Raw genomic sequence first — 20,647 nt, 5'->3', positions numbered from 1 at the left:
GCTATCGACAATGTGAAGACCACGATTCAAGACGAGGAAGGGGGTAATCTGTCTGACGCCGAGCTAGCCGCTCTGAGTGACCGGCTCAACCAAGATGAAGATAAAACCTGGCTCGCCCTCCGCCATAGCTCCAGCCGCCGCCGTGGTTACTAACGCTGATTCCAGGTATGGCATTTTCTTTCCTGTCTTCCTTCAGTCTCCCTGTTCTCTTCAGTCTTCCTTTATGCGAGTGTGTGAATCCAGTTTAGTTTGGTAGGCGTCTGATCATGGTGAGCCACGGCTTACCCAGCTAACGTGGGACAATGTGTGTGACAACGCCCCTTATAGTTATAGTGTATTCAGTTCGGTTTTTGAACTGCGATGTTCCTGGCGGGTTGTGCCAGCGTAGTGCAGCAAGAGTGCTTTGGTTTCAGGTCCTATTTGGAGGACAGTTCTTTCCCTTTTTGACCCCGTGAGATCGTGTGAACCTGGTGTGCTTTTACTTCTATTTTATGATTTGTTATCAGTTCATTTCTTCTGTCTACTCTAACGTTATCATTTCCGATATAATTTGCCTTCTTCCGGTTGACGCTGTTGTTCGTAACTCCTCACTAATTTTTTGAAAATCACGAGGGCGTGATTATCTGTAGGAAGGGAGGGTGTAGTATCCCTGCCCGACCAATACGGAAGCAGTACGAAACTAATACGGAGCTTTGCCTGATGTATATTTAGTGTATCTCCGTATGTAAGCGTACGGCGGCTGCTGCATAAAAGCGGCGGAGCATTTCTGTTTTGATGAAGAGAAGATTAGATTAGATTGGATAGCAATGAAAGCTAACTCGAAGAATAAGGATTCAACCTCTAGGTGAGCACCGGAGAGAAAGTTATTTATTTTGCCGCTTCTTCTTTCACTAACGATTATATCTCAGGTGTGTACCTGAAAGTAGAATAAAAGTAATTCGTGTTGATTTCACCGCGCCTACCACTCGGCTACCCATTACAATAGCAATAAAGAGAACAAATTCTGCAGTCATCGCCACACTACAACGAATTCATGAAAGTTTACCAGAATTAATTTTCTTGTCACATTCATCAGTGGAAAGTCGTGACTGAAGAATAACCATGCTGAACAATGATTAAATATACATTCAATGATGTGTTACGAGAACAAAATACAGTGCCAAAATAGAATGAGGGAAGGTGAGACAATAGAAGTGAAGTGAGAGCTAAGTGCAACGGCGGGTGAGAAACTAATTATAACGCTAAAACTGTGTAGTGAGACAAACAATCATGCTGTGCACCTACGAAAACAATTTTAACGCAACTACATGTTTCTTCTGCTTACAAAGATCAGGCTTATGCAAACGAATACAAACAGCCTCAAGTACTTTCAACTGACTAGCATACCGTGCACGACAAAGAACAGAAAAACTAAAATCATCATACACCTGCAGACACTTAGGGTGAGACAACAAGTGAAGAAAAACGGCAGACTTCTTACGATCACAATCACCATCTGAATCCTCGTCTCCAACAACCGCAACCTCGTCCTCCGTCTCATCTCCCAACTCGTCCTCAGTGTCGTCCTCCGTGTCATTCTCCTCATCAACACCGATCGGTCCCAGGCTCGCTTCATGTTGTTTAACCTCTGTTCGTTGACTCCTCCTTTGATCTTGATGGTAAATTGTTACCATTGTTGTTGTGGTTGTTGTTGTTGTTGTTGTTGTTGTTGTTGTTGTTGTTGTTGTTGTTGTTAAATCTTGTGTTCCCAGTGTCCTCGCCGGTGCTTGACCTCCAGTACTGTAATAATTCATTGAATAATTAGCCGTTGATCGTCTAGGTCTTTGAATGTTGATTGTGTTACTTTCTTTGTTGAATTCCGTTCCCTTCAGCCTTCTTTATCGTTGTTCACGTTCAGTGCTTGCCTCATCCATGTATGCACGTGCCACCGACACCACAGACTCAGCCCCAGCACTGCCGATGATAGATGTAGGTGGCGGTTCTGGGGGAGGCAACGGCAAAGACGGCGATGAGGGCATTACTTCATCACAGCGTCCACTTTGGTCTTGAGCTGAATGTTGTTGTGGTGTGTTATCTTGTGTTGTTATGGTGCATTGTGTTGTGATGACATTATGCCCATTACCCGACTCCAAGGCTCTCGATACGGGTAATGGAGGCACTATTGCCGATGACGGAAATTGTGCTAACGATGGCTGTGGCCGAGGGTTCTTCAGTGGCCTGCCGCGTTTGGGTCGCAGTCAGCATCAGTCAGCATATGTAGTGGGACGTGCTGCTTGATACGTGCGTTCAGATGTTGAAGAGTCCTACCAACGTACCGACTACCGCATTGTCGGCACTCAAATTGGTATACCAATTTAGATGCAAGTTGGGTTGGTAGGACATCCTTCCTCACCGTGAACGCACGTACAGTTGTGAAAACGGGTACAAAATGTACCGCGTTGTAAGTTTGCTGCACAATTTTCCGTACCACGCGACTCATGGATAATGAGAGGTTACCTTTCCAAGGGAGAGAAAGATACGTGGGACATTTGTCCGGGCCAAAACGTTTTTCCTTTTTATGCAGCCTTTCGCTCATGAGTTCCTTCAATAGATCGTCGGGGTACCCGTTCTTTAGAAAAACGGACTTAAGGAAGTCCAGTTCCTCAGCTAGTTTGGAAGAGGAGCAAATACGCTCTTCTCGATCCACCAAGTTACGAACCAAATTCACCTTGTATTGGTACGAACAATACGAGTCAAACATTATGTACTGGCCGGTGAATGTAGGCTTTCGGTATACAGATGTTACGGTACCCTGACTAGACTTTTCCACAAGGACGTCTAGAAAGGGAAGTTTGTTCGCTTGTTCGTGTTCACACGTAAAACGTATGGAAGGATGTAGGTCATTTAGAATACCAAGAAAGATTTGGCTATCTTCAAGAGAATCAAACCAGGTGAAGGAATCATCAACAAAACGAACTTACAATGCTGGCCACAACTGTTCTGCAATCAGTGACTCGCAGTAACCAACGAACACATTCGCTAAAACTGGACCCAATGGAGAGCCCATGGCTACCCCATCAACCTGCCTGTACATGTCACCGAAGGAAAATTCCACATCAGTCGTCACGAGCAACATCAGTTCCCGGAACGCCGTCTCCGATATCCATGGCGTGTCAACTTCATCATTTCGGTACAACACATCTAGGCAAATATTGATAGTCTCTTGTAATGGGACGTTCGTGAACAGACTCACAACATCAAACGAGCACATATGCGCGGAGGCCGGAACCAGGTGGGAGCGAAGAACGTCAATGAATTCGAAGGTGTCTTTAACTGTATGTTTGCAATAGAACGTTTGCACGACGTCAAGCCAACCACACAGCCATTTAGAGATATTATATTGCGGTGATGCAACCATGGATAAAATGGGGCGCAACGGACAGTTCGGTTTATGTATTTTTGGTAGCCCATAGAGACGTGGCCGGACGGAACCAATGGGCCGCATTTTGAAGAACTCTTCCTCCGATATCTGTTTACTTTCTTTAAGTCTCTTGAGAAAACTATTGAACTTTTTCTTTACTCGAACTGTGTTGTCATGAGTAGATACCGGACCGAGTTGGACAAACTTACTCGTGTCCTCAAGGATGACCGCCATTTTCGTATTGTACTCTTGTGTGCTGATAATAACTGTAGCTCGACCCTTGTCTGGTCTTGTGATTCTAATATCGTTGTTGTTCGTAAGATGAGGTCGAGCCCTAAGGTGTTCTCTGGATAATGAAAATGTGCTTCGGTCTGGAGGTTTTTCTGCGTGTTCTTCGGCGATGGCTCGAAGATTAGCCGTACAGATAGCACGCTGATTTTCAGACACTGGTGTAAAATTCTTCATGAGTTTTTTGTGGAACATTTCGAATTGCGTAAGAACTATTTCCTTTCTGTTGTTAGAAGGAGGAATACCAAACTCCGTTCCCCGGCAAAGTAATTCCTTTTGCACAGGGGATAGTTCGATGTTGGCCAGATTAATAATCGTGTCCATGTTGGGCTTAAAGGAGCCATACCGCTTTGCACGCAGCCATTTAATAATAATCTTTATTTCAGGATTTGATGAACGCTTTTGCTTGCACCTTGGGGTGGTCGCTTAAACCAGGTTTTACTGTCTGTGATGTGTGCTTATCCTGCTAGCTAATGCAGATAACTAGTTTTACTGGTTTTTGCATACAGTATATTATCACGTTGTTCTCGGTGTGACTGTAATTTTGGTAGAGGAACCTGGCACCTAAATTTAAATGCCACATTTAAAAAAGGCAACAGATCATACTGTATGTGACGGCAATGCGTGTTACGTAATTCTATATAACAACTGAACTGTGGCGGATCCCTGACACCGAAATTCTAATGCACCTAAAATTACATGCCAAAAATAATGGAGTTTATCTTCTCGACAAGGAGTGTAACTTCTCATGTACCGGCATAGCCTAAGCTAAAATTTAAGATTTGCGTATGAACCCTACGCCAATCTAGAAGCAATTTATTGTCATGTTTTTACTCGCTCTTCCTGGATAGTGGTGGTTTTTGCACCCCTTGCACTAGTGCACTGTTACTACTACTGTTGTTGCTAGCGCCTGCAATTACATGTCTGCACGCACCTAGTGCACATGTACATTCTGTTTGTTGCTTGTACCTGTGCCATATTTAGAGTTGTCGCGTATTGCGTTATTTCTATACCTGGTTTTTTTTTGGTGATGTTTTGTCCTTTTGTTCTCTCTCTCGCCATAGTGCATGCAGGTGTGATTTGTTATCAGTTCGCAGCGCTCCTCATATATTAACCCATCCTAACCGGTGTGCCCACTTCATTCCTGATGATGGTTATTTCATGACCGAAACGTTGAAATATAGTATTTTTCTGGTGAAAAGCAGTTATTTGAGTGTGAGCCAGTGTTGCTCACAACCAATTTTTTACTTATGAAGCTGCGTGATGCGTCCTACAAGATTTTAAATTGTTTTTACTCTGTTGTTGCTTATATGCAGGTGTTGTGGAGTGCAAAGGGTATCGACTGCAATTGCACAGAGAAGAAAACAAATTTGAAGTTTCCACCAGCACCTGCGCCCAGAGCGGTATGCGACTTTTCAGACGCAAGGATCGCAAAGCACTGAAGAAATCCCAGTGTTTCAAGGTAAAGATTAAGTTTATTTAAATTGTATCATAATCGCTTAGTCCACTCCATAAAGACACCTTGCTCCATTTACAACACTAGTTAATCTTACGTAACTTTGCTCTGTGTAGAATTCGAGCGCGAAGTGCAGATTGTAGGTACCTAGTCTGAATGTGTATATGCAACACACTTGTCCTGCTCAGTATTGTTCATGTTTCATCGGAGTATTGTAACCCTGGGGATAGGCCATGGCAGAAAAGTTGATGACGTAAGCAGCAAAGAGCCGTATTTTGAGTGTTTGGGTTGAGGTGTCCTAGTACATAATGTGTAAATGGCTGCAATGGAGGCTGCGACTGCTTAGAATTTGTTTCATTTGTTGTCCATGATTTTTGTAGAATCAGCGCGTTCTATGGAAACCAGATCAAACGCTCGAAACGTGGCCTCTTTGTTGCATACGCCATTCGAACAGTTCATCACACCTGAAAATGGAGGTGCGACTTACAATCGAGTGCTACTGGCAATCGAGTGCTATTTGCAATCTAGTGCGACTTGCAATCGAGCGCGACTTGCAATCGAACGCGACTTGCAATCAAGTGTGACTTATAATCGAGCGCCACTTCCAACCGAGTACGTCCGGTACAAATCCTCTCCTCGTGTATTGTCTTATTTTTTCTATTAACTGGTTTGAGGGAAAGAGACAAACGGGAAAAGTCTGAAGAAAAAATTTAATGACGATTTTTTCTGTTTCTGAATCTGCTCCTCATTTTGCCAATCAGAAATTACTGGGATCTAACCAGGGGCTTCTTGTCTGGATGCGAGTAAAGAACTCCAAGACAGCTACAATGGATCTCTCAACCGGAGAGGACGGGCCAGAGCAATCCAAAGCTGCCTCCCTATGTGGTGAGAAGCATGCAGTACATGTATACTAATCGGAGTCCAGTTATTGTCAATGAAGCTCTTGCACACTACCACATGGCCACAGACTCGAGCCAAGTCAGTTCTTTTACCTTCTGTGCTTTAACCCTTCAGGAGCCGACTGTAATAATCAGAATTCCTCATATTTTCATGTTCTTTGGGTTTAAAACGGTGCTGGAGATGTGATTCTGCATTTCCTATAATTATTCTCCTAGTTCTGTCAACTGTTCTTTTGGTTGTGTATATCTACAGTGTATGATTCAGTGCATTTTTGTTCTGTTTAGTTCTCAAAGCTGCGCCAGCCTCAACAGTGCAATCCATACAATCCAAAGCATGTGATGGGGGGACCTGTGACGGGTGGGGGACCTGTGATGGGAAACTGAATGATGTACCTTATTACACTGGACTCAGTTGAAAAAGAAGGGCCTGGTGGATCGTACCATACTTCTCCTAACACCTCAAGCTGGGAAAACCCGCCGCACTCTTGGTGAAATAAACCCCTTGCGCAGCAACCCAAATTGCGGGGGGAACTATCTGCCAGTGCCTATTCTTGCTGGGTTGCATGCAGATAAAAAGATGGGCGACCGCCATGCTCCTGGTTTGCTTGTTGTGCAAGAGCTTTGTGTTCCGCTGGTTTCTGTTCTCGCACTGCAGCTAAGGCACCAAGCGCGGAAAGTGGAGATTTGCCACAACCGTCCCTTGAAGTGGAAGAAGGTATGTAATTGGTGAAAATACAGGCGAAGAAAGGTGTCAGTGCTTCGTTGCAGGGGTAGCTCACCCCTACTGTGATAAGATTTCTCCAGCACCAAACAAAGGCTCTTCACTGAGAATCATTTTGCGTTCTACCCAATTTTCGGGCATGACCTGGCCCAGCATTGGGGTAAAGGGAGAGCCGGAGAAGCAGAATCCCCTCCAGAAAGACGTCTTGCTCCATTTTCCACACTAGTCTGTCTTACGTAACTTTTCTCAGTGTAGAATTCGAGCGCGAAGTGCAGACTGCACATACCTAGTCTAAATGGTATATGCAACACACTTCCAGTCTTGCTGAAATCACTTTTGTGTCGCAACCCAAGCTGCCTGGGGAACTATCTACCAATTGCCTATTCCCGGGCTGCGCGGAGATAAAATGGATGACGATATACCCCGCTCTTGTTTGCATGCGGTGCTGCAAGCACATTGTGTTTCACTGGTCCTTTTCTCTCGCCACAGATGTGGCACCAAGCTCCGATAGAGAAGCGCCCACAGCAGAAGAAGAAGGTATGTCACTCGTGAAGCACAGGTGAAGGGAGGTGTCTGTGCTTGACTATCGTTGTAGGGGGAACTCAGTTATCACAAGCTCTAATATGACACTGGGGCATTGCACACGGTATGGTCCATACGGTATTGACTGTACCACTGTTTGCACCAAGTACCTCGTAAATCAATAAAAAATGCACTCTCTGAATTTCCAAAATTCTCGGCTCAGCCACACTTCCCTCACGAGTATATTGTACAGTTCAGATGACTGACCGTACCACGCTAAAATACCTTCCGACACCCCTGTGACATACTCATTCAATTTCACCACACAGCCTCACACCCAGGCCACAGTCTCTTCACTACTTCACTCTACATTTCACCAAGTTTTCGGGCCTGGCCACAGCGGTAAAAACCCCACTCCGGAAAGTCGTCTTGCGTCATTTTCAACAACTTGCTTTTCTTTCGTAAATTTGCTCTTGGCAGACTTCTAGCACGAAGTGCAGGATGCGGATACCTAGTCTAAATATATATGCGCTGTGTGCTTATTTCTTCTCATTTTTCAAGTATCTAAATCCCAAAGCACAAGCGCAAAGGGCCTGCCTCTCTTTAGTTCAGGTAAGCTGATAAGGAAGGTCCAATCGATAGCAGTAAATCTGTGTCGCTTGATGTCGGTTTTTTAGATTTAATTGATGGTGTGGCTTCATTTGTGCTTCGCATCCGAAGCAGCAACAGATGCGTCAACGGTGAATTCGTTAGCTGACCTTTGTTGTTTCGCATAGCAGTCGGTGGTTTATGTTTTAGATAAGGAACTTGTGTCGATTTTTCCAGAAGCTGAAAGAGGAGCCATGGATCACGAAGTGCAGATTGCAGATACCGGTTCTAAATATACACTGTAAAACCTAGTGTAAGCGAACTCTGTGTTTAGCGACCACCTGCTCTTAGCGACCGTTTTCCATGCACCGACAGTTCTACACAGACACTGTGAGACCTGGTTCCAAAGGCCACCTGGCTTTAACGACCGATTTTGATTGCACTGTAGGGTGGTCGCTTAAAGGGGCACTCCGGGAATTTTTTTCGGTAATGTGTTCTCTTCATGGGGGCCTTATAATATTATGGCCTCCAAGGAATGCAGATTGCGAAAACTAGAATCAAAAAGTCGATATATGAAGCCAGGGAGGGCCAAGTTTGTCTCCTCCGCCGAGGGTTTTGATGACGTCACCTGTGATTAGTAATCAAATTCCCTGCATTCGATGGTGTTAGTTGTTTGAATTTCCTGATGATGAAGAACGATGTTTGGGAGACATTCCCAAGCTTCACAACTGCGGCCATACTCCAAGGAACCAGAAGGGCCTCCTCAGGTGCCACCGGTAGAAGCGCAGCGTGATGAGGGCCAGGAGATTGGAGCAGCCGACTTCACTGGTCGACAAGGAAGAAACGATTGGTGTCCCTGCCAGAAATGTGAAGTGATGCAGAGGGCAGTCGATTGCCTTTCCTGTCGAGAGAGCGATGGAGCTGTTAGCAATGACAGCGCTTTGACATGCGTTACGCATCACCCCGACTTCCCGTCAGCTTGTCTAAACACTTACCAGCTCCTCGTCCGATCCCTCCTTCTGCTCGCGTTTTTGCTTGAGGTAAAGTGATTCCTTTAGAGGTGTTGTTTTCGGTGTGGAACTAGACTTTGCAGACACGCCTGAACTCGAAAATAACGTGGGCACTGCACCCTCCATGCGACGAGCTTACAAGGTCGCTTTTGCCAGATGGGCTGCTCATCGCTTCGCTAGCCATAAATTCGCTCATCAGATCGCGTTGAAAGCAGGCCGGTTCAAAGTAGGCTGAACACAATCGATCCCACTTTATTGGCTCAAAGAGCTTGTGGGTTTCCCACCGGCGACTCGAGCTGCTCTGCCCATGTTCTTGACCCGCGAAAGACGCAACTCAGCGTCGTGGGGAAACACAAACAATGTCAAATTTGTGCACGCCTCATCCTTCGAATCGTTTGAACAGCCGGGAGCATAGCACCTTCGCATGACAGACAGGAAATCTGAAGCTGGCACATAGACGACATGAAAGAAAAAACTTGACAACTACCCTGCAACTCTTCACCTCGACAGTTTCAGCAGTGTTCCCATTCGAGCTCCGGGAGCGCATTGAGCTCCATCAAAACCCTCCGTGGTGGAGACAAACTTGGCCCTCCCTGGCTTCATAGTATCGACTTTTTGGGTCTAGTTTTCGCGATTTCCCATTCCTTGGGGCCATACGAATAGAAGCCCCATGAAGAAAACACACCACCGAAAAATCGGACACCCGTCACCGCCAAGGCTGGCCACGTGGTGCGAATTTTTCTCTTTGTCAATTTTTCCAGAGAATACAAAATATCGCCCAAAATACCATGAAAAATCGCTCCGTTGCCATGGTAACTGATACGGCACCCCCGAAGTTGTCATGAATTATTATTTTGTAATGAATGCATGAGTGTGGTCACACACTGTACAGTGTCATGTACCCAGGCATACATGTATTACCAAGAGTACAAGTACTCTTGGTAATACTCAACTCTCAAGTTTGCACTTCCACAGCCGGCCAAGCGCTAGCCCTTTTTCCTCATGTACATGCCTAGTGTACATGTACATGACTAGAGTACATGTACTACTAGTAGAGTGATTTGTACCTTCAGTTGCGCTGAAAAGTGAAAATAGAGGACTTCTGCATAGGAAAGTACTGATCCCTGATAATTTTGGGTGCTTTTCGGACGTTTCCTTTTTCGGACAAGTTTTTGGAAGAGGCTTCAAAAATCGGACACTGTCCGAAAAATTGGACGGTTTGGCAGCACTGTGTATGTGATGGGTGCATATCCTGCTAGCTAATGCAGATAACTAGTTTTACTGGTTTTTGCATATAGTATATCACGTTGTTCTCGGTGTGACTGTAATTTCGGCAACAGATCATGGGAACAGGACGACACTGCGTCAATGCGCAGCACGTTAAACGAGATATTGCGGGAGCAGAAGGATTTGAGTATGAGAGTTAACAGCATCTTTCACGAAATCTCCCTGAAGCTAGAAAGTGTAATGGCGGAAAATCGCTCTTTGAGAGAGAAGCTGACGAAGTTTGAAGTGAGAGTGGAGGAGATGGAGAGGACTTTCCGTACTCGAGATGATGGCCCTGTGTACCGTACCAGGAGTGCGGTGCAAAGCAATGCACCACGTGGAAACGCGTGGCAGACAGCTGGGAGCCACAGTGCAACGCAGCTTGCCGAGGTCATAGCAGAGGAGGTGGAGAGGGTGAAGAGGTCGGAAAACCTTATTCTCAGGGGCATCCCCGAAGCGGACAATGAGGACAGCGTAGCACTGTCATCCAGATGTGAGCAGCTCCTCCAGATTAGTGCTGACCAAATACTCTCTGCAGAGCGCATTGGTTCCGCCAGCAAAGCCGTACAGGACAAGGCCAGGCCAGTGAGGCTACGCATGAAAAGCCACGAGGCCAAGCTGTCAGTGTACCGTAAACGTCTGGATTTGAAACTGAATGATCAAGATGTGTACGTGAACAACGACCTGACCAAGCAACAGCAGATTGCTAGACGACAGGCCCTGCCTAGGTATAAGGAACTCCGCCAAAAGGAGATCCGTTGCTCGCTACCGTATGGTGAGATTTTGAACCCAGATGGCACCCCATACAGTGCAACTGAAATCGATGAGCTAGCAACACAATAGGTTTCATCAGGGTGTCCAAGTAATCACCAGCAACACTCCCTCTCAGCTACTTCACCTCATCTCCGAGCAACAGATGTCGTCGCTGACCCAGCACCTAACATTTTAAGAAATCCTTGTAACTATCCATCCAGTCAAACAGTGCCTGATTGTCCGTCTTCACCCATCAAGAGCTTAACCATCGCCCACATCAACATCTGTAGCCTAAGAAATAAAACTCATGAAATCCATTGCATAATGTACAAGTACAGAATCGATGTGCTAGCAATCAGTGAAACATGCTTGGACTCTACTGTGATGAATTGCGATCTTGCTATACCAGCCTACACTCTCTATCGCCGGGACCGAGCTGATCGCAGAAAGGGTGGCGGCGTTGCCATGTATGTGCAGGAACAACTGAAATCCAGGCAACTTCAAGTAAACGACAGGCTAGAGACCATATTCGTGGGGTTGCACACCCATAGCCGAACGAATCCATTTCTATCCATCGGCTGCGTATACCGCGCTCCCGACAGCCATGTGGATTTCTGGGAGCAGCTCGACAATAGCGTGCAGATGGCCTCCGCAACATGTCCGGACATCCTCCTCCTCGGTGATTACAATGTCAACATGCTCTCTGTCCCACCTCATCCAAACGCCTGCTATGTACAAGGCCTCTGCGCTGACCACAGCTTACAAAACGTCATACTACAGCCCACCAGAGTTCCTAGTCAGTCATGCCTAGACCTTGCACTCATACCGACAACAATGACAACGGCTGCTCCGTCTTCCTCTCCCATGTCTCTTCATAGTACATTTGTTCACAGCGTCGATGGCCTGTCCGACCACCATCTTATTGGCCTCTCTGTCCGTGTTAGTAGAGCCAACTTTGAACAGCCACACGAGCAATTCTCTCGAAGACGCCAACCTAGCCTGGCTCACCTTGACCGTAGTGTAACGTCTGCAGCTCTCAAACACATCCTTGACCGGGGGCCCTCAGATGTATCCGGCGGTTATACTCTAAATGCAGTGGCAAGCCACTGGCAACAAAGTGTCATGACAGTACTAGATGATCTTGCACCATTCGTTACCCAGAAGCACGCAGCTTACTCCAAACCCCGCCCCCAGCCCTGGGTCACCCCAGAGCTGAAACAGATGTTTCATCGACGAAGCTCAGCCCACCGCGCCTTAATAAAGCACCCCATGGATGACCGCCTCCGACAGCAGTATCGTGCAATACGTCGTCAAGGAACTTTACTAAACCGCAAACTGAAAAGTGTGTACTCCGGCGGACGACTGTTTAGACAACTGCCTTCTCGAGTTCCAACCCGTTACAACAGCAGCAGTAACGAAGATTCTCGAACGATTGAATACCGCGAAAGCATCTGGATCAGACGGCATACCAGCTTACATCTTGAAACACCATGCCGCCGAGCTGGCCAATTCCTTAACTTCCATCTTCAACCAGTCATTGTCTAGCGGAAAGGTACCGTCAGCCTACAAACTAGCGTCTGTGTGTCCAGTGTTTAAGAAAGGCGACCCCTACGACAGTTCCAACTATCGCCCAGTCTCGCTACTGCCCATTATCTCCAAAGTCTTGGAATCACTAGTGCTCCAGCAGCTTCACGACCATCTGGACATCACACCCGGAGCAATTCCAAATGAACAGTTTGCATACAGGCGGAACCACAGTACTGAGGACCTTTTAACACTTGCCATCAATAACTGGCAGAGAAGCATGGATACCGGAGACTATACGGCCGTACTGCTGCTCGACATGAGCAAAGCCGTTGACCGCGTCCACCACCAAACGCTAATAGATGACCTTCACAATCTGAAGATCCGTGGAAATGCTCTTGAGTGGTTCAAGTCGTATCTGTCTCACCGACAGCAACGCGTAGAAGTGAACGGAACCACAAGTGACTGTAGAACCTGCACTAGGGGCGTTCCCCAGGGTTCCGTCCTAGGCCCTACCCTCTTCAGCATCTACACTCGACTTGTCCCCACTCTGCCATTGCGTTCCCAATGCCTTCTTTATGCAGACGACACCACCCTGTATGCCTCTGGAAAGTGTCCACGAATTCTCATGTCTTACTTAGAAGACGATTTTTCAGTGGTTAAGCAGCACCTCACAGATCGCGGCCTGCTCCTGAACTCCAGCAAGAGCCAAGTACTACTGATCCACAGCAGACGCTCACATCCCCCACCTAACCTGAGCATTGTCTGTGGTTCGACTGTTATTGCCCCGTCTGACGAAGTTAAGTATCTAGGACTGACTCTCGACTCAACTTTAAGTTTCAGTGCCCACGTTAACTCCCTCAGGGAAGACATCGGAAAGAAACTAGGTGCTTTTCGACGTGGAAGGAGGAACCTTGCTGTCCAGGCCAGAAGGCAGTTCTACTTGTCAGTAGTCCAGAGCAAGCTCGAGTACGCCAGCACTGCCTACGTCCACTGCCTCGCTGACAATGTGAGAGATCAGCTGCTACGCATAAGTAAGAGAGCACTTAGATGCATATTTGAGCATGACACATTCACGCTGACATCATACTTGCTTGAGCGATACCACATAATTAGCTTAGACAAAAGATATCATACTAAGTCCATATTCTTCGTGTTCCGTTGCATCCACAATATCTGCAGTTCACTCCTCTCTGACATGTTCTCCCTTCGCCGTGACTGCGCTCACACAGACAGAGTAACCCGCGGCCAAGTCAATTATTCCCTTTCCTTACCCATTGTGCAAGCTCAAGCTGGATACAGATCTATTTCATTCCTTGGTGCTGACCGCTTTAATGCGCTTCCCGAATCCCTTCGCACAAATCATATCCCCAATTCATATCGCCAGGAACTAAACAATTTCATTCATCTTGGGCACCCTGTAAGAAGACCTTAGGGTCTGTTGGGAATGCCCAAGTAAAATAATAAAATACAATACAAATACAATACTGTATGTGAAGGCAATACGTGTCACGTAATTCTATATTACAACTGAATTCTGGCTGATTCCTGACACCGAAATTCTTATACACCTAAAATTACATTCCAAACGTAATGGAGTTTATCTTCTCGACAAGGAGTGAAACTTCGCATGTACCGGCATATCCTACGCTAAAATTTAGGATTTGCGTATGAATCCTACGCCAATCTAGAATCAATTTATTGTGATGTTTTTATTCTGTTGTTGCTCATGTGCAGGTGTTGTGGAGTGCAAAGGATATCGACTGCAATTGCACAGGGAAGAAAACAAATTTGAAGTTTCCGCCAGCACCTGCGCCCAGAGCGGTATGCGACTTTTCAGGCGCAAGGATCGCAAAGCACTGAAGAAATTCGAGTGTTTCAAGGTAAAGATTAAGTTTGTTTAAATTGTATCATAATCGCTCAGTCTACTCCATAAAGACAACTTGCTCCATTTACAACAGTTGTTTACCTTACGTAACTTTGCTCTGTGTAGAATTTGAGCGCGAAGTGTAGATTGTAGGTACCTAGTCTAAATGTGTATGCGACACACTTGTCCTGCTAAGTATCGCTCATGTCATGTTTCATGGGAGTATTTTCACCCTGGGGATAGGCCATGGCGGAAAAGTTGATGACGTAAGCAGCAAAGAACCGTATTTGGAGTGTTTGGGTTGAGGTGTCCCAGTATATAATGTGTGAATGGCTGCACTGGAAGCTGTGACTGCTTAGAATTTGTTTCATTTGTTGTCCGATTTTTTGAAGAATCAGCGCGTTCTATGGAAACCAACTCGAACGCTCGAAACGTGGCCTCTTTGTTGCATACGCCATTCGAACTGTTCATCACACCTGAAAATGGAGGTGCAACTTACAATCGACTGCTACTGGCAATCGAGTGCTACTGACAATAGAGTGCTACTGACAATCGACTGCGACTTGTAATTGAGTGTGACTTGCAATCGAGTACTACTGACAATGGAGTGCTACTTGCAATCGAATGCGACTTGCAATCAAGTGTGACTTATAATCGAGCGCCACTTCCAACCGAGTACGTCCGGTACAAATCCTCTCCTCCTGTTTTGTCTTAATTTTTCTTCTTCTGAATCTGCTCTTCATTTTGCCAATCAGAAATTACTGGCATCCAACCAGGGGCTTCTTGTCTGGTTGCGAGTAAAGAACTCCAAGACAGCTACAATGGATCTCTCAACCGGAGAGGACGGGCCAGAGCAATCCACCGCTGCCTCCCTATGTGGTGAGAAGCATGCAATATAATGTGTACTACTCGGAGTCCACTTCTTGTCAATGAAGCTATTTCACTCTACCACACGGCCACAGACTCGAGCCAAGTCAGCTCTTTTAGCTTCTGTGCTTTCACCCTTCAGGAGCCGGCTGCAATTTTCAAAATTCTTCATATTATCATGTTCTTTGGGTTTAAACATGTGCTGGAATTGTGATTCTGCATTTCCCATATTTTCCTAGTTCTGTCAGCTGTTCTTTTTGTTGTGTATATCTACAGTGTATGATTCTGTGCATTTTTGTTCTGTTTGCGCTGCATAGTTCTGAAGCCGACGAGGAAAGCCGGAGAGGCAAAAGACACGCACGACCAAAGGAAGGGTTTCGTCCACTCTCAGTGAGTACTAAACTATTTCACGGTTCGCTGGAGACTCGGTTTAATTAATAGAATCAGTTTTCTGCATCCCTAGGAACGCCATCACCCTGCACAGATCTAAGGTGCAGATGTAGATCCAGACTATCTAGGTGCAGTCGGAATTTAGTTTTCTTTTTACCCTAATGGTGAAACGAGCAGGGTTTCCCTCCCCCTTCACCTAACGTTATGTAATGCAATTCAGATAGTATATTATAAAGAAGCCTGCCTTGGTAGTTTTGCAAACATGTTTTTCGATTTTGACAGCATGTTACAAGGCGAGGGCGCATAGTGCTCCGGACTACAACCATAACCCGGTTGGTAGAGTATTCAGATAATACAATTTATTATCTTTCCAGCAAAACCTCCCTACAGTCAGCCTTGCGAATAATGTGCCTCGATTGTTCATGGGGAAAGTGTCCTATTCTCGAGTTTGCTTTATTCAGAATGTTGTAAAGAGCAGTGAGATTATCTGAAGATTGCGGTACTGTCCGAAGTATACGCTGCACTGGAGTGAAAGGCACATTCAAATTTGTTGGTCAAGAAATCAAGACACCTATCCTGCCTATCACCATTTATTTGATTATCACAGTATAGACCGCACTGACGTGTTTGAGGGTTAATTGCTGGCTCATTCCAATAAATATGGTATGTGTGTGTGTGTGTGTGTGTGTGTGTGTGTGTGTGTGTGTCTGTTTGTGAATGGATGTGTACGTGTGTCTATTTAAACACGCAGATAATAGAAAGGACAAGCAACCTCATTAGCTGATAGCAGTTATCAAACACTCTCTTCACACCAGGGGCGTGGTATACATCGTGTCTGCGTGTGTGTGTGTGTGTGTGTGTGTGTGTGTGTATGTGCAACATCGTCACTCGTCAGTCACCTACAATGTCCAGAGACTTGCCTACTCTTTGTCCTGCAACTGTCCAGAAGAGAGGACGGCTACTCAGGAATTATTGTAGTTTCTCGCTGGACAATGGGGATCTAGCGCGGTTTGTGCCTCCTAGAACATTCAGGACTGGATTTGGCGAGACAGCCATATCGCTATTCAAAACACACCCAATTGGAAAGAACGTTAACATAGTACTTCTGTAATCTTGTAGACGACTTTGAGATGCTAACGCGCGTGTGCACGAGCGTGTGCATATGTACATATGTGTGTGTGTGTGTGTGTGTTCGCATGCTTTAAAGTAGATGTTTAGATATGTATCAGAATATGTGTGCACGTGTACTATTTTTTGCTGTTTCTTGTACATCCCAAGAGTGTGTAAGTCCACTATGGGTGCTACACTGACCTGATTCATTGCAAGTTAGCATCACTTTGGTGTTGCAGTGTGCATTGTCTGAAGGTATGATTGTATTTTCAGACTAAAGTAAGTGGATCTACATGATTGTACTGGCTTTGAGGTGACATGTGTACGTGGTTGTGTGAATATCAAGCGTGGTGTGGTGTGGTGCGGTGAGATGGGTGGGTGTGTGGGGATTGGGGGGGGGGGGGGAGAGGGGGGGGGGGAGGGGGGGGGGGCAGGGTTAACTGGCGAGGTACCTACACCACCATATCTAGGGACATGTCCCGGCCCAAGACAGAAAAGGCTGGCGCACCCTGAAGGCAACTTGCTAGAACCAAACTGTTCAAACCACTCCAGACCGAATATTCAGAAATTACGAGACAACTCACCAGCTATTATCAATGAACTAATCATTTTCACCTTTCTGTAGTGCATCCAATCGATACCGGCTCTTGTGCTCTACAGCATTGTTCCTCAAGATTCTGAGCTTTCTGTTTGTCTTTCTCTTTATCATCATCCTGAATGGCACAAGTGAAGTAGGCATCCCCGCTTACATCGCGATAGTGCTTATAATATAATATTATAAGCACTATCGCGATGTAAGCGGGGATGCCTACTTCACTTGTGCCATTCAGGATGATGATAAAGAGAAAGACAAACAGAAAGCTCAGAATCTTGAGGAACAATGGACATATATTATTATAATTTGAAACTCGGGTATTGAGCCAATAATAAAAGTAGAAAGGAAAAGGACATATGGAAACGAGTTAAGAGTAACTCTCCACCACTGTAACTAGATATTATACAGTCAGAAAGTGCAACAACTTGGCACAAAACTGACAGAGTACTGAGACATTCGACGTCCTGACACCTAGCTTCAACACATCTCCGTAGCGCTAACCGACAGCCTTCCAACTTGGAAGGTTCAAGGTTATGGAAAGACCAAAGAGGGGAAGGCAAGCGCAACGAAAACGAGCACAAGCTTCAGTCCCAACGGAACAAAGAATGTCGATTGTCACTGGACGATGACAAGACCAGTAGGCGATTTGACAAAGCGGTCTAACTACAATTCGAAGCAGCAAAGCAGCACACCACCCAACTTGGGTGGGTCAAAAATATCAAAGATAAGTTAAGAAGGGGGAAGCTTTGCGAGAACGAATTGTACAATTGTACAAAAGTCAACAAGCTCTATCTCACAGTTGCACGAAGCCTCTTTTACGGGCGAACAAAACAAGACGTAGATATGTCAAAGAAAAAGAAAAAAAGGCCCAACCCTAACCTGCCAGTTATGAGGGCTGACGAGGGTCGCCATGGCAAATAAAAAAAATTAAAATTCCGCACGTTCGGGCTCTCCGCCTTCTCCGTGAAATAATAAGGGGCAAGAAATTTGTGTGGAGGCGAAAAGCTCGCCAAGGGCTGGAGACACACATCTACATGTCTTTAGTTCAACGGTCCTGCAAGGAAACACGTGCTACGGCTACTTCGACAGACGCTGGGTCCCTGGTGTCACGGTGTGCGGATGAGGATCTTGCCCACGGAAGGCACATCACGCTAGCTCGGACTATAATGCCCTATTCACAGGACACCTGTCTGCGACGCGACACGCAATTTGCGACAGTTGCGACAAGAAACTGCGTGTATAGCTGTCGCGAGCTGTCGCAAGCTGTCGCAAGGCGCCTGTCGCAGAAGTTGAAGAAAGTTCAACTTTTGCGACATTCGACACGCGACATACACCAATGGAGTACAATTTCGACCCTGGGTTGTACAGTCGTCCCTCTCTAATCCGGCACTTGTTTATCCGGAACCCTTGCCAACCGGCGCACTTTCTGACGAAACCGATTTTTTTCGTTCGATTCCTACATCTTAATCCGGCACTTGAATTCCGCCTCCAGGAGTGACTTTTTGAAACGAATCGCTCAAACTGAACGTAGTTTGATTTCATAATCTTTTTTTTATTATTATTATTTTTTTTACTGTAACGACAGCCTCTTTTACGGGCAAGATTAAAAATTAAAAGCAACACAATGATGAGAAAACAAGAGGGGTAAACACAATAACTTTATCAAAGCTGTTGACTCTCGCCTACACACATACACACACACACACAGAGGATAACAATGATACTCAGTACCTAGACTGCAGGAGTTGCAAAGAAAGTTAAATCAATGCAGCCTGATTTCATAATCCGGCGGTCGTAAATCGCGTACGGAACAGGTGCACTCCTTGCCAGGCCGGCCAGGCTAGGCCAGCTGGTCAGTGTCGCGCGCGCGGGGCCACTTCAGAGTTCAGTTCAGTTGACTCGAGTTGCGGTGCCACAATCACTGCTGCAGACCTGACTGCTATATTTTCACAATTCGCTGACAGCAAGGAGTAGTGTGCTGCCAATTTTCAGGTGTGTGTGTGCGTGTGTGTGCAAGAGTACATGTGAACATGTTCTCTATTTTACTTTATCACTTTATCACTGTGTATATTCCTGGAGAACAGTTGAGAATATAAAGCCGTGCACCAAATACTTGGGTTGACACGGAAAACCCTGCGTTTTGACGTATGATATATGCATACAATTGGGTAGGGCCGGGTCAGAGGGCAGGATTTCTTAATCCAGCACCCTCGTTAATCCAGCAGAAAACGTCGTAGCAAAAGGTGCCGGATTAGAGAGGGACGACTGTATTGTGAATCGGCCTTAAGTTAAGGGGGCAGCCTACCTATAAGTTTCATATGGCATTCAATTGACCGTAACTTTGGTGTTTCTCAATGGATTTGAGTGAAAATTTGACCACACACTCCTGCCCAGGTATTTGACGACTCCCTGCTCCTGCCACTATGCTGGCCCTCAGGCCATGACTAACAAGTTCTTGCGCCTCACTGATAGGCTTTCCAGGCCGGAAAAACTCAAATTTCCGGCATAGTGCCACGGTGTGCGAGCCACCCAGGAGCCAAACAAATGCATCATCAAGTTACAATTTTTCACATTTTCGTGCCCATTCTGTCCGTGCGCGGGACCCAAACCTAAAACAAGTCCAGAAGCAGCCATGGGTGGTGGGGTAGGGTCCCTCAACGTGGCCCTGGAATCTGTCACAACGGAACGAGTGGGCGTTCTCTCACAGACTCCCACAGACCAAAGTAGTAGTTAATTTTTGATTTTTTTTAGGTTTAGCACGTGCTACGAGGTCGTACCTTTGATACAACATCCAGTGCTGGGATGTCCACAGCTAGCAAGCCATTTCCACAGCGCTGCACACCAAATCCAGGATACCCTCAGAAACCGGCAAAGACTACTCACGTTCCACTACTGCCTAGTACTGAATCCTACCTGACTTCTTGACACGACTCAAACTAACACTACTTGCCCTCTAAATAAAAAAAGTCTAAAAGTCTCTAAATCAACGTCAACTTCACTACATTAGGCCACCCTTTCTTTTTTCGTTGTTTAACGTCCGCGCCCGCGTACCTTTTTGCCTCCGACCGAAAAAAAACCAAGAAAGTAGTAGTACCAATAATATGCGAAGTAAGTTGTAAATACATGATTGTGTAGTTTCACAGTGCAGTAGGCCTTGGCGGATAATGCTCGAAAAGGTGGCAGATTCTGCTTTTTTTCCACCGAAATTGGCAGAACCATACAAACCTTATGGCGGGCAATTCCTCGAATTCTGCTCCATTTCTTTATCCACATACCAAACATGCATGAAACTTACCAGAAAAAAGTACCGAATTCTGCCAATTTTTCTGCCGGCATTATCCGCCAACGCCTACAGCTACAGTGCAGTGCAGTGTGCCGATCATGACCTTAA

The 20,647-nt window shown here is 46.0% G+C and overlaps 1 protein-coding gene across 1 annotated transcript in view; it reads left to right on the top strand.

The window, feature by feature from the left end:
- Positions 1-16,943, top strand: part of LOC135813540 (uncharacterized) — a 21,094-nt gene extending 4,151 nt beyond the window's left edge. Inside the window, exons 4-12 of the mRNA XM_065326631.1 lie at positions 5,005-5,150; positions 5,906-6,029; positions 6,699-6,758; positions 7,254-7,301; positions 7,848-7,898; positions 14,165-14,310; positions 15,050-15,173; positions 15,479-15,551; positions 16,303-16,943. Of these exons, the coding sequence (XP_065182703.1) occupies positions 5,005-5,150; positions 5,906-6,029; positions 6,699-6,758; positions 7,254-7,301; positions 7,848-7,898; positions 14,165-14,310; positions 15,050-15,173; positions 15,479-15,551; positions 16,303-16,306 (776 nt within the window). The 3' untranslated portion in view covers positions 16,307-16,943. The remainder of the gene's footprint in view (positions 1-5,004; positions 5,151-5,905; positions 6,030-6,698; positions 6,759-7,253; positions 7,302-7,847; positions 7,899-14,164; positions 14,311-15,049; positions 15,174-15,478; positions 15,552-16,302) is intronic.
- Positions 16,944-20,647: the final 3,704 nt, after the last annotated feature.

The sequence above is a fragment of the Sycon ciliatum genome, chromosome 4 (genome assembly GCF_964019385.1).
Source record: "Sycon ciliatum chromosome 4, ocSycCili1.1, whole genome shotgun sequence".
NCBI lineage: Eukaryota > Metazoa > Porifera > Calcarea > Leucosolenida > Sycettidae > Sycon > Sycon ciliatum.
The sequence above is the reverse complement of the archived record's forward strand: the minus strand, read 5'-3'. Positions and strand labels throughout refer to the sequence as shown.